The 15,235-nt window shown below is 35.4% G+C and overlaps 1 protein-coding gene across 3 annotated transcripts in view; it reads right to left on the reverse strand.

Annotated features, from left to right (window-relative positions):
• LOC145684073 (uncharacterized) overlaps positions 1-15,235 on the reverse strand; it is a 166,686-nt gene that overhangs the window by 80,993 nt on the left and 70,458 nt on the right. For all 3 annotated transcript variants that reach the window (XM_081755929.1, XM_081755928.1, XM_081755927.1), the window contains exon 8: positions 14,490-14,525. In XM_081755929.1, coding sequence (XP_081612055.1) covers positions 14,490-14,525 — 36 coding nt within the window. The remainder of the gene's footprint in view (positions 1-14,489; positions 14,526-15,235) is intronic.

A 15,235-nucleotide genomic window follows, 5' to 3' on the forward strand; every position in this document is an offset into this window, starting at 1 on the left:
GGATGATTATAATTATTGAGGAAATATCACCAATGAAAGTTGAGTATTTCATTGTACTGTGAACAGCACATGAACTGTGTTTTGATAAGATTTGCATACTAAATTTTTGCGTCAATTTATGAATATTTTATCATTTAATTAGGGATTTACATATGTAGTTTATTGGAATTTGCATACGTATCAGCGGGAGCAGATAACTTTTATTGGTATTTTCATGTATATATATTGTTTAGTTTGAGTATGTAATTGAACATTGACTAACAACAGGACGGGACATCATATTGGTCCAACGATATTTTAATATTATTTAAAATTTACTTCGAAGAAGATAGAACATTCTAGAGTTCAGATACGCTATTTTGCTTGCAGAGAGGCAGAGAAGGCCTCAGAGAGAAAAAAAACATTAAGAAAGCTTGCGTTTCTAACGGAGCCTTGGTCTACCGCAGCGTGGGAAGAAATAGTGAATCAATGTAGCTATCTTTATTTGGGGTAAAATAACTATGAGCTCCACTCTTCGCATATATGCAGAGCTAGTCTCAATTCCTAGTGTATTTATAGGTAGGAACATACACTGACACTAGAGAGACACTATGTCCGCAAGTAGAATGGTTTCAGAGCAATAAAATTTTTGGCGTATCTGTGGCAAAGTTGATGATACAAAGAGGTGCTAGATTTTCAAGACACGCCTACTTTTCGCGTTCTAGTCACTGGAAGCGTCCCTTGGTCAACGAACTGCCGTCAGAGAGGAGGAAGTTGACAAATTTGAAATTTTGGACGAGTTCATTTTAGTCCTAGTTGTAGTCGTCCAGAATACTGTTTGTAATAGTACAGAAACATCCGTAAGATGTCTCTGTTAAAAGATTATTTTCGTCTGCTCCGCTGGTACATGATTTGCTATAATAGTATGCGTTATGATATGTAAATAAACTTTCTGGATGTACCCGTAGTATTTAGATATATTTAGATCGATATGTAATTTGAATAATATTAATGGCTTGTACTAATGGCAGTGATAGGCCTGGTTGATGGTTGTGAGAAGTATTCAAAAGACTAACACAAACCTCAGTTTTTTTAACATCAACGAGATTCACTACTGTTTGTTAGAGAAGAGAACTCTCAAATGGTATTATTATACTTATTTTCATGTGTCAGTCTACGACAGCCTTGTTTAGGACTCATTTAACATATTAGCATTTGTGTAGTATATTTAAATTGTGTATTTAGCATGAGTAACCATATAATAATCAAAATCCTTCAATGCATCAATTTCAGTGGTATGCTATATTCAATGTCACTTGGACAAAAAGTTACACGTGTCGCCACTAGGTGGTTCCACTTGTCAAGCCAAGTACGTGAACCTGTGGAGTGACCAAGTTTAAATGATTTTGTTGTTTATTTAAATATTGCTAATAAGTACAGCACAGTGTTAGTGAATGTTATACACAAGATTAAACTTAGTAATTAAGCTATTAAACACATATAGTGTCTGTTAACGATGTAATTGGAGTGAGTCATAAAATACAGAAAAACATGAAAAACTGTTGAATATCGGAAGTAAGTAGGTCATTGGAAGCCTACAGGTGAGTGATGTTTCTTCCCCACCTATTTTGGGAAAGCGGGCAATAGTGTTTTGGCCCAACACAAAAGTTCCAGCAAACAATGAACTTCAGTTGAATAAAACAGTACGGGACACAACCAGAGAGGCAGTCTTTCTTGAATATTCGAATCGCGAACTTCGGTCACGAAACTCTTAGTTTTATTTTAACCGACAGTCACGTTGAAATATTGAAATCGACAACATCGGTCGTGCTAAGCTCTGTGGTCGAAAGGCAGTGTGTTAGTTTAAAAGTAAATACATTGTGAGTGTGTTTTACGAAATGAGCACTTAAAAGTTAGTTACTGTCATATAATCTACGTTTACACTGAACTCATTTTCTAGTGGAATGAGAGTGTAGGAAGTACTCCTAACAGTTAAGAAGGTGCGGTTTGCGGAAATGTCAGCGAGTTGATATTACATTAAGTAAAACATGTACAAAAGTTGCAAGTGTGAAGAGACATTGCTTCATTGTATGTTTTGTGAAGTGCTTCGCACAAGTATTAACTTTTTCAATCATACGTCAAGCGCCGTGTCACATGTTTAACATTATGTGCGGAGATTACTGAATTTAATTATAGTATTGGTAAAGACAAACTCTATGCTTGATTCTTTAGGCAATGACCAGTACTATAATACCGTACAGTTTATTTAAATAACGTTTGGTACAAGAACTGAGCATTTACCCTTGTACGAGTTAGGCGCGTTTAGCAGAAATAAAAGTGCAGTGCGTCATATAATGGAGAACTAGTGTGAACTTTCATCACATATTCAACGATTCGCTAGTACCATCGCACAGAGGACTACCCGCTGAACCGCAACTGATGCAGCAGAACTCCGATGTTAGAGGGAGAATGACCGGTAAAAGAGCATAGCAGCACAACAGAGGAAGAAGGAGGATGGTCACCAAATACGGAAGAAACGCTACAGTGAAGAGTAGGAAGTGTTAACATGCAGAGACACTGCAAGAGAGAAGAGAGATCAGCGCAATTACAATAACCGTGCACGAACAATTAAAATGAGATCTCTTAAAGTGTGATTTAAAATTTCAAAAGGAAATATTATTATATTTTTTTTCTTTTTTCTTTCGGGTCTCAGTGCGAGACCGCACGCGCGTGTGCTCTTGTATAATACAATATTCTGTGTATTTGGAATGTTGGAGAGGTGCATTAAAAGGATTACCACAGGAATTTTGAACTTCTCTTTCTTTACAACAGTGTGGCTGCAAGGTATGTGTTACCCTTTTTCTGTCTATTTGTTTCCTTTTCAGGCCAGATGCTGGGATTATCAATGAGTCGTGAATACGACGTGCGTATTTTGGGTAACATTCACATTCAGGATGGTTGTTAAAACCACGGGTTCCTTGAAAATTAGAGTTTCATGCTACAGAGAACATTGTCTAACTTTTCTAAATTTTAATTTATTTTAAATAAGACTCTACCGACTGATCTAAATTCATTAAATTAACTTTGTGAGTGGAGGTTGCATTAATTTAGAGTAATTTTGAGTGTGCATGTGAAGTCTCCTCCCACATTTCCATTCCAGTATATTAATTATTTTGTTAAATTTATTCATCACATGCAATCATCCTTCCTCCCGTTCACAGTACATTGGGACTTGATGCATGCAGATCAATATATCTGTGAGCACCTACGCCAAAATATTCAAACCTTCCTCAGAAAAAAGGAAATATCTTCTATTTTGTTTCAAGTGAGTACGTGACATGGTGTATGCTAGGCCAACAATAATGTATCCGTTTCTTAGTCGTTTTCTTCCTTACTCGCCGAAAGGTATATTTGTATATGTGTGACGGGGTGTATCTTCTTATTTTGACATTCATTTTTTTCTGATTCATTGACGTTCGTATCTAGGTTCTGATTGTCAAAATTATAGTCATATGATCATAGTAATTCCCCTTGATTTTGTCGCTCAATAGTTTCAGAACTGAATGACATGGTTTTGAGACATACGTATATGGTGTTTGAAATAAAACGTTTAGTGTTTATGAACAAAATAAAAAAAAACACTGGAGTTTGTGTCTTGTCATGTCAATGAAATTGTTTTTCAATGTGTATTTTTAATACTTTAATGGATGAATTGCAGCTAAATACTAATGTGCGCATGGATGATTATAATTATTGAGGAAATATCACCAATGAAAGTTGAGTATTTCATTGTACTGTGAACAGCACATGAACTGTGTTTTGATAAGATTTGCATACTAAATTTTTGCGTCAATTTATGAATATTTTATCATTTAATTAGGGATTTACATATGTAGTTTATTGGAATTTGCATACGTATCAGCGGGAGCAGATAACTTTTATTGGTATTTTCATGTATATATATTGTTTAGTTTGAGTATGTAATTGAACATTGACTAACAACAGGACGGGACATCATATTGGTCCAACGATATTTTAATATTATTTAAAATTTACTTCGAAGAAGATAGAACATTCTAGAGTTCAGATACGCTATTTTGCTTGCAGAGAGGCAGAGAAGGCCTCAGAGAGAAAAAAAACATTAAGAAAGCTTGCGTTTCTAACGGAGCCTTGGTCTACCGCAGCGTGGGAAGAAATAGTGAATCAATGTAGCTATCTTTATTTGGGGTAAAATAACTATGAGCTCCACTCTTCGCATATATGCAGAGCTAGTCTCAATTCCTAGTGTAGTTATAGGTAGGAACATACACTATGTGACACTAGAGAGACACTATGTCCGCAAGTAGAATGGTTTCAGAGCAATAAAATTTTTGGCGTATCTGTGGCAAAATTGATGATACAAAGAGGTGCTAGATTTTCAAGACACGCCTACTTTTCGCGTTCTAGTCACTGGAAGCGTCCCTTGGTCAACGAACTGCCGTCAGAGAGGAGGAAGTTGACAAATTTGAAATTTTGGACGAGTTCATTTTAGTCCTAGTTGTAGTCGTCCAGAATACTGTTTGTAATAGTACAGAAACATCCGTAAGATGTCTCTGTTAAAAGATTATTTTCGTCTGCTCCGCTGGTACATGATTTGCTATAATAGTATGCGTTATGATATGTAAATAAACTTTCTGGATGTACCCGTAGTATTTAGATATATTTAGATCGATATGTAATTTGAATAATATTAATGGCTTGTACTAATGGCAGTGATAGGCCTGGTTGATGATTGTGAGAAGTATTCAAAAGACTAACACAAACCTCAGTTTTTTTTAACATCAACGAGATTCACTACTGTTTGTTAGAGAAGAGAACTCTCAAATGGTATTATTATACTTATTTTCATGTGTCAGTCTACGACAGCCTTGTTTAGGACTCATTTAACATATTAGCATTTGTGTAGTATATTTAAATTGTGTATTTAGCATGAGTAACCATATAATAATCAAAATCCTTCAATGCATCAATTTCAGTGGTATGCTATATTCAATGTCACTTGGACAAAAAGTTACACGTGTCGCCACTAGGTGGTTCCACATGTCAAGCCAAGTACGTGAACCTGTAGAGTGACCAAGTTTAAATGATTTTGTTGTTTATTTAAATATTGCTAATAAGTACAGCACAGTGTTAGTGAATGTTATACACAAGATTAAACTTAGTAATTAAGCTATTAAACACATATAGTGTCTGTTAACGATGTAATTGGAGTGAGTCATAAAATACAGAAAAACATGAAAAACTGTTCAATATCGGAAGTAAGTAGGTCATTGGAAGCCTACAGGTGAGTGATGTTCCTTCCCCACCTATTTTGGGAAAGCGGGCAATAGTGGTTTGGCCCAACACAAAAGTTCCAGCATACAATGAACTTCAGCTGAATAAAACAGTACGGGACACAACCAGAGAGGCAGTCTTTCTTGAATATTCGAATCGCGAACTTCGGTCACGAAACTCTTAGTTTTATTTTAACCGACAGTCACGTTGAAATATTGAAATCGACAACATCGGTCGTGCTAAGCTCTGTGGTCGAAAGGCAGTGTGTTAGTTTAAAAGTAAATACATTGTGAGTGTGTTTTACGAAATGAGCACTTAAAAGTTAGTTACTGTCATATAATCTACGTTTACACTGAACTCATTTTCTAGTGGAATGAGAGTGTAGGAAGTACTCCTAACAGTTAAGAAGGTGCGGTTTGCGGAAATGTCAGCGAGTTGATATTACATTAAGTAAATACATGTACAAAAGTTGCAAGTGTGAAGAGACATTGCTTCATAGTATGTTTTGTGAAGTGTTTCGCACAAGTATTAACTTTTTCAGTCATACGTCAAGCGCCGTGTCACATGTTTAACATTATGTGCGGAGATTACTGAATTTAATTATAGTATTGGTAAAGACAAACTCTATGCTTGATTCTTTAGGCAATGACCAGTACTATAATACCGTACAGTTTATTTAAATAACGTTTGGTACAAGAACTGAGCATTTACCCTTAAACGAGTTAGGCGCGTTTAGCAGAAATAAAAGTGCAGTGCGTCATATAATGGAGAACTAGTGTGAACTTTCATCACATATTCAACGATTCGCTAGTACCATCGCACAGAGGACTACCCGCTGAACCGCAACTGATGCAGCAGAACTCCGATGTTAGAGGGAGAATGACCGGTAAAAGAGCAAAGCAGCACAACAGAGGAAGAAGGAGGATGGTCACCAAATACGGAAGAAACGCTACAGTGAAGAGTAGGAAGTGTTAACATGCAGAGACACTGCAAGAGAGAAGAGAGATCAGCGCAATTACAATAACCGTGCACGAACAATTAAAATGAGATCTCTTAAAGTGTGATTTAAAATTTCAAAAGGAAATATTATTATGTTTTTTTTCTTTTTTCTTTCGGGTCTCAGTGCGAGACCGCGCGCGCGTGTGCTCTTGTATAATACAATATTCTGTGTATTTGGAATGTTGGAGAGGTGCATTAAAAGGATTACCACAGGAATTTTGAACTTCTCTTTCTTTACAACAGTGTGGCTGCAAGGTATGTGTTACCCTTTTTCTGTCTATTTGTTTCCTTTTCAGGCCAGATGCTGGGATTATCAATGAGTCGTGAATACGACGTGCGTATTTTGGGTAACTTTCACATTCAGGATGGTTGTTAAAACCACGGGTTCCTTGAAAATTAGAGTTTCATGCTACAGAGAACATTGTCTAACTTTTCTAAATTTTAATTTATTTTAAATAAGACTCTACCGACTGATCTAAATTCATTAAATTAACTTTGTGAGTGGAGGTTGCATTAATTTAGAGTAATTTTGAGTGTGCATGTGAAGTCTCCTCCCACATTTCCATTCCAGTATATTAATTATTTTGTTAAATTTATTCATCACATGCAATCATCCTTCCTCCCGTTCACAGTACATTGGGACTTGATGCATGCAGATCAATATATCTGTGAGCACCTACGCCAAAATGTTCAAACCTTCCTCAGAAAAAAGGAAATATCTTCTATTTTGTTTCAAGTGAGTACGTGACATGGTGTATGCTAGGCCAACAATAATGTATCCGTTTCTTAGTCGTTTTCTTCCTTACTCGCCGAAAGGTATATTTGTATATGTGTGACGGGGTGTATCTTCTTATTTTGACATTCATTTTTTTCTGATTCATTGACGTTCGTATCTAGGTTCTGATTGTCAAAAGTATAGTCATAAGATCATAATAATTCTCCTTGATATTGTCATTGAATAGATTTCAAACTGAATGGCATGGTTTTGAGACATACGTACATGGTGTTTGAAATAAAACGTTTAGTGTTTATGAACAAAATAAAAAAACACTGGAGTTTGTGTCTTGTCATGTCAATGAAATTGTTTTTCAATGTGTATTTTTAATACTTTAATGGATGAATTGCAGCTAAATACTAATGTGCACATGGATGATGATAAGTAGTGAGGAAACATCACCAATGAAATTTGAGTGCTTCATTGTACTTTCCTACTTGATCTATGCACACAAGACTGTGAGCACCTATACCGAAATGACCAAACCTTCCTCAGAAAGAAAAAAGCATCTTCTATTTTGTTTCTAGTGATTACGTGACATAGTGTATGCTAGGTCAACAATAATGTATCCGTTTCTTACTCGATTTCTTCCTTACTCACCGAAATATATATTTGTGTATGTGTGACAGGGTGTATGTCTTTATTTTTACATTCATTTTTTCTGATTCATTGAAGTGCGTACGTAGGTTCTGATTTTCAAAAGTGGACTCATAGGATCATAGTAATTCCCCTTGATATTGTCGTTGAATAGTTTCAGGCGTGGCTTGGAGACATATTTGTATGGTGTTTGAAATAAAACGTTTAGTGTTTATGAACAGTATAAAAAACCACTGGATATGAAAAGATAAAAGAAGATCGAGGAAAGATATGAGATAATTCGCATTGAATGAAAAATCTCTTTTGCTCATACAGTCTCCCATGATCGAAGATTGGTGATCATTCATAAAATTTAAATAGATCTATAATTTGATAAATGATAATGAAAATAAGACGAAAAATAAACATTCCGTAATGTTGATTGTGCCGTTTCTAGTCCATATATGCATTGTTGCAAAGTTAAATATAATTGACAGTGTTTACAATCACCAACGGCTCAACACAAAAAGTGGAAAATATAACATTGAAACAGAAAAATGTAGTAGGATACATTAGGTGGAGTTTAGTACTTGAATTATAAGTCCCTTATCGTTGGGTACTGTGATCATCAGAATTCTTAACTAGTGAGTTATGTGATCGGATGTACAACTAAAAAATGATAATTCAAACAAATGTTCGTGTAATAATCTTTATTATTGACTACAGTTTACCAAGACTGACCATAGGTCATCACAGATTAGTTCTTCGGAAAATTGTCAAATAGTGATTTGACTTTTTGAGCTAATCATATGTGCCAATTTCTTTCACTTTTTCATCTGTTTTTGACGTTGAAGGACGTCTCGATTTTATTTATTTTCAACACACTCCTGCTGCTTTTGAATCTCTCATACAACTTGTAAACAGTCTTCAAGTACAACGTTTAATCATCACACACTGATTAGATATTTCGTGAGCTACTTTGGCACTTTTTCCAGCTTAGTACAAATCATAATATTAGCGCTTGACAGACACTTTTACCATACCCTCAATCCTCTGTCTCTGGAAGTCAACTAACATGTCACAACTCGCTCAAACTCGACACTGAGTGTACCAAAGATTTAGGTTACCGGACTTATTACTTAAAATGGATACATCGTTGATATATTGCACTGAGGAACTACATTCACCATCCGTTTTGATCAGACCTTGTAAAACTATTTTTTTTATTTCTAAAGTTGAGTAGCACAGTCTCTCTCTGCTTCAAATATTGATAAAATAGGTTTCTGAACTTTTTCTTCATGTTTTATGAAAAAATGTGTAGTTATTGTGCTCCATATATGAGTTACTTCGTATTCTCACAGTCATTAACATGAGAGATTAACAAGTTATACTAGGTTTTAGGTTTCTTCCAAGAATGAAGCAACCGTTTTTTTATATATAGTGCACTCAAGTAAATATACTTTCAACAATTATTAAAAACTAATGTAATTTAGAAAACTAGAACAAAAATAGTTATTCATCTAAACGTAACACACATAATGATATTGAGGTTCAAATTAGCTCAGAATGGTGGATGCGATACGAATACAATCTTACCTATTTCATATTATGTATTTCATAATCTGGTAAATCATAATGAGTTGAAATCAGTATAATAATTAGACAAATGATAACAACAGTTAGTAGGGCGGCTGTTAAAATTGTATTAATTGCCTATATCATTGAATGATCATTTTGATTGGAAGTCAAATATACTTTATATATTAAATAGGCTAACCTCCTCACCAATAAATAGAAATATAAAGGAGTAATCATACTACATTCACAAAGTATCGGTACGGACGTCGGCCTCAAATCCAAAGTGGAACCAAGTTATAATGAAAGATATTGGCTTTGAAATTGGGCCATGTAACACATTTAGACATATACTTGACAATATCTGAAGTATCGTATCAACACTGGCTTGGGAAGTAAGTTTCAAAGATTTTCCATTATTGGTGCATTATCCTGGTTAAGTGTGTTTTCAATGAGGTTTTAAAAGCTTTTCTTCGAATTTATATAATTACTTTATTTACTTCTATCTAGGAATTATATTTTACAAACGATTTGATAATACATAGCAAAATGAGAAAACATCATTAGTCTCAATTCTAGTGCAATTTTCGACTGTATTAGAACCACACTTTTTTTTTTTTTACATAGATCCATAATTTGTATGTCTACTTTAGCCGTATTCGAAAAAAAAGTATTGGTATAGATTGTTCAATATAAGTAGACTACCAAGACAGCATGAGTAATAGTTGGAAAAGTATAAAGGCAATTTAAAACTCTACACATTTTTATAGACAACACTATACTTTAAATTCGTTTTCCATGGAAAAAGGACGAAGACTTTTAGATGGTCTCTCCAAGAAAAATTTGCATAATCTATCCCCATTATATTTATAACTCTTTTTCATTGCCTTTGCAGCACTTTAATGTCAGTATCAGACACATTTAATATTTCTAGAACATATACTCTTGATTTTTATACCTAAAGGTCTAGGATCTCTGACCAATCGAAAACAAACTACTTCTGTAAAGTCCCCGTCTTCTTATGGGGACAAAATACATAACATGTAAGAGATGTTAGTCAACAAAGACGCTAGAATGTGGTGATAGAAGAGCAAGCAAGCCTCCGTTAAATACAAAAAAATTTTAGTTGTATTCTCAGAAAAATATTGTAATGCAGGTCAAGCAATAAAATCAATATTTTGTGGTCAGGAAGGGGCCCAAGATTCTCTCCTGCGAGATCAGTTGACGATATAGCGGGAAAAAGATTGTTTTCTATCTCACCATGCTTTCATGACTGAAATCTGGGCTACTGGGAGTCACATCCCGTGAATCCTCCTAGGCTCCTGGTATACACACTAAGAGCTACCCCTAAATACTTCCCTGTCACTCTACGTTCCCTCACTGAGACACAATGCTGACATCATCCGTGATTGTCACAATATGCAGTTTCCAAATAATTGTTCTTCCCTCGTACGTAAGGAATCTTGATAATCTCTTAAATCCCTACGTGGAAATCAGTAATAAGACTGAACAATATGAATATCAGTGAATTAGGTTGTATACTAATTTTAAATGTATATAAAGTTATATCAAGTATTGTAGGCTTTCAGAAAATACGAAGTTTATGAATTGAGCTAGGATAGTATAAGCAATAAAAGCATGATTTAAAGGAAATAAAAGAATGTGAAGCTATATATGTTGAATCCCTCTGAAACCTTACAAGTTTAGCATAATTTCGAGAAATTTTTGAATATCCTGAAACGCGAATTTGATGTTCAAAAAGTATGTAAGTGGTGCAATGGAAAGGCATGTTGCAGAAAGACCAGATGCATCAAGAGCAATCATACATTTGTCAATAGCGCTGGTGAGGGAATAGAGGTCAATACAAAAAAGTCATTAGCAGCGTTGTTAGTAGCATTGCAACTCGTTGCAGTGCATACCATGCGGTCCGTGTTGATCGCTCATTCTTCGAAGGACCAGTTAATTCATTTTGTCATGTCAAGGCACCATCATTAGATTCTGTCATTTTAATGTAAGTAACTCCTTGCGTATAAAAGTGCCATTACTGATTCTATAATCTTTTGTTTTTCCCTTTGTTTCCTGTATCATATTGTAGTATTTTCTGAACGGCATTTGAATCTGTTCTTTTTTCAATGATCACCACTTCGTAGTGACATATAATGCGAAACTAACTTTTGTTCTTTAAGTTTTGCAAATCAGTTCTGCAAATAAAATCGAAAATTCTTTTGTGTCTCTTGTTTCATCTCGTGTAAATATATTATTTAATTTAGAATAATATTATTGCCTCGAATGCTGCAGATTGGAACGTTCCTTTTTATATGCATTGAGATGTGATTAAAAATAAGTAGACATTCGAAGGTTTTGGTTGAATCTTTTGCAATATTGAGGACATTTGTTATGGACTTTTATAGGACATGCTTGCCTTTGTGTTATGTTTGCAATTTCCTTAATCTTGCAGGATTTCCTTAATACTTAATATATTTGCTTTGTTCCTGTGGAAGGTAACATAATGGATAAGTCTCAGGCAAATGTACTTTTTGCAATATTGATATTAGGCAAGGGTGATGCGGAGATATATGGAAAAAAATGAAAATGAACGTGTGACTTCACTCTTGAACCACCTGACCGATCTCGATTAAATTTTCCACATTAATGAGGTTCGGACCTGAGATGGTATTTATTTATTCACTTTGACGATAGAACTTATGGAAGGAGGTAGGAGGTGGAGATATATAAAAATAAATAAAGCTTAATAACTCTTGAACCACCGGAAAGATCATGTTTTCAACCCAGATAAAGTTTAAACCTGAGATGATTTTTGCCATATCTATTTGACGATGTAGCTTAAAGAAATGCAAAGGCATTTACAAATGAGGGAAAGTCACCGATACTAGTGCCTAATCTATAGTTTTTGAGGGCGCTAAGATGAAAAGTGACAATTCTGGTGTGATTTAAATCCAACGTCAGCCCCGCAAAAATTATGAGAGGGGAGGTGTATATATATATGCAGGATTTAGACAATAAATCTAAAAACACTTCATGCAAGATACGTAAGTTTGGTCGTCCACTGTACAACACTTGTTGGGGTTGCCGATCGTGTTTTGTTTTCAATGTATCCTGTGGACCTTCCCCTTCCGTCAGCATTAACTAGTTCACCAGTGAGTGTCTTGGTGTAAAAGTGGTGCGGTAAAATGTTTGACGTGGCAGATTTCAAAAAAGGCATGATCGTTGGTGCCAGTCTGGTTGGAACTTCAATGGCAACAGTGGAGAACATTGTGGGGGTATCGAAAAGCACTGTGTCCAATGTCACGAGGGCATACACAGTTCATGGGCAGATGACGTCTACAGTGCACAACAGTGGTCGAAAGACAATCCTAACAGATAGGGACCGGTGAGCATTAAAACGGGTTGTTACAGCTAAAAAGAAGACCACTGCAATGAAAATTACGTCTGAACTAACTTCCTGCCTACAGAGCCCAGTTTCATCTAAAATAGTGCGACGGGAACTTCATAAAATGAAAATTCATGGCAGGACCGCTATCGCCAAACCCTGGTCACTGCAGTAAATGGGAAGAGGCATATATATTGATGTAAGGACCACAAGGAGTGGACTCATGAGCAGTGAAACCCGTAATGTGGTCCAATGAATCGACCTTCACCTTGTTTCCAACAACCTGTAGTGTTTACGTATGGAGAACACCTTCGCATGCCTATAATACAGACTGTCTGCTCTCAACTTTAAAGCATGGGTTGGTTCTGTTACAGTAAGAACAGTGATATCGTGGTTTTCTGTAGGATCTATCATAGTTTTGCATGGAATGATGAATGCTAAGGTGTATGAGGGCGTTTTGGGGTACCAGGTTCTACTTATGGCCCAAATATTGTTCCCTGCTGGTGATGACATCTAACAAGATGATTTGGAACCCTATCGCGCTGCAAAAAACGGTAAAATCGTGTTTTGAGGAGCATGACTATCACATTTCCCCTAGCTCCCATTATCACCAGATCAAAACATCATTAAGCCATTGTGCAATGAGCTAGAAAGCCGTGTTCGGTCTCATTACCCTCCACCAGCATCCCTTACGAAACTGGAGCATGTTTTGGAGCAGCATTGGTACAAAATTCCACACACCACGATTCAGGAGCTGCATACGTCCATTCCACGTCCCATACAAGCTGTTTGGGACGCGAAAGGAAGCCTCACATCATACTAAAGTGTATTCAATGTAAGAAACACACTTGAGATAAACAAATGACCTACTACAATGAAATATAATTGGCTGGAGTTATAAATATAGTTCCTAGATTGAAGTCATTGCTTATTTGTAATTGGTTAAAGAGAGAAACTATTTTTTCACATTTCAAGAAAGATAGAACATTAACACAGCTAGGCAATATAGTAAAATAAAAACCAATGATCTACAGTGTTGGAATGCTAGATATCAATGTCACAAAATCCCTGCGAGTATTCGAGGGTTAATATTGTCATAAAATAATCACTGGGAAGTGTCGACGAGAAAATGGCCTTCCTGACACAAATCTCTTTCTTCCGTCAGTTCTAAAAAAAATAAATGCATCATGGTACACAAACAGTGACAGGTTATAAAAACATAGAACATAGAACATTCTTAAGTGCTACTACAGCGTCCAGTACGAAGAATGTAAATAGTAATGTGTAGAAAATTTTAGATCATTCATCCCATATAACCTCATCGTTGTTGCAGAGCAGTATACATCATTTTGGTGTGCTAAACCCTGGTTCTATTCGTAGTAGTTAAACATTTATTGGATTCCACGGAAAGTGCAAATTCAGATCTCAAACATTTCTAAACTACAAATATCTTGAACAACAGAGTTATTATTCGGAATAGTTTGTTATAAAGAAAATACGAAATAATCGAGTTATTCATAAAATAATCAATATTATATCGTGTCTTATAGGAATGTATGCAGCACTGCCCGATTATTATAAAAGACGTTTATGTATTTTCGAGGGTTCGTTAACTTTTGAAGAATTGAGTTTTCTTGAATAAACTATTAAATTTGTTTCAAAATTGAATGCTACTAAAATTGTTCTGAATATACTTGAAAGTAGATTGTATCAGTAAGATCGAATGCGTTAATTGTTACAGTTTCATATTAAAGTGGTATATGAAGTGCTACGATTCATTTCTTTGCTCAAACAAATGCAGAATAACAAATTATTTTAATAATTTCTGCTTATATTCCGATTTACTACACGCTAACTTAAACATATATCTCTGATACTTACCTACTATCATATCATCTTCTTTTAGATCCTCAATATCTGTAAAGGACAGAATAAACAAAATTGAGTTATTTCAAAGTATTTCAAATATTATACCTAGAAGCAAAATGTTACTAAGACTTGGGCAAAGTGTATAAGAGAGGCAAGTAAGAGTTCAAAGAAACGGGGTTGTTGAAAACACCGGGTAAAAACAGAAACAGACTGAAAACAGAATTAGGGAAGGCGGACGACTTTGTGAAATGTGTTATTCGGAGCAAAGTGCATTATTTCTTTCTAAGAAATGAACCACCTACACTAAACAAAATTTTGAGTTCTGTAAATAGTGACGCTATGTTGCCTAGTTTCAAACGAACTACGTTCTACACATTGTTGTTGGATATTGGTTTTCAGTTTCTGAAGAGATATAAAGGGAACGTTATTTTAGATAGGGATGGCATTGCATTATGGCGGCGACGATATTTGAGAAATATTCGTAAACACAGAGCGGAAAATAGAAGCATATATTACGTACACGAAATCTGGGTGAACGAAGGTCACACTACATCCAATGTATGGGTAGACACAACTGTATGTTCTAAAAAGCAGGCGTTTTTGTCTGGAAAATCAACCGGCCTAAAAAATCATACGCGCAAAGGAAAAAGACTAATAATTGTTCTTATAGGCAGTGATGGTGGATTTGTAGATGGTGGTGCTCATATCTTTGAATGTAAGCGCGGTGGTGATTACCATGATGACATGAATGGTGACGT

This window comes from Thermobia domestica, chromosome 4 (assembly GCF_964235325.1).
Source record: "Thermobia domestica chromosome 4, izTheDome1.hap1.1, whole genome shotgun sequence".
In the NCBI taxonomy this organism is placed as follows: Eukaryota; Metazoa; Arthropoda; class Insecta; order Zygentoma; family Lepismatidae; genus Thermobia; species Thermobia domestica.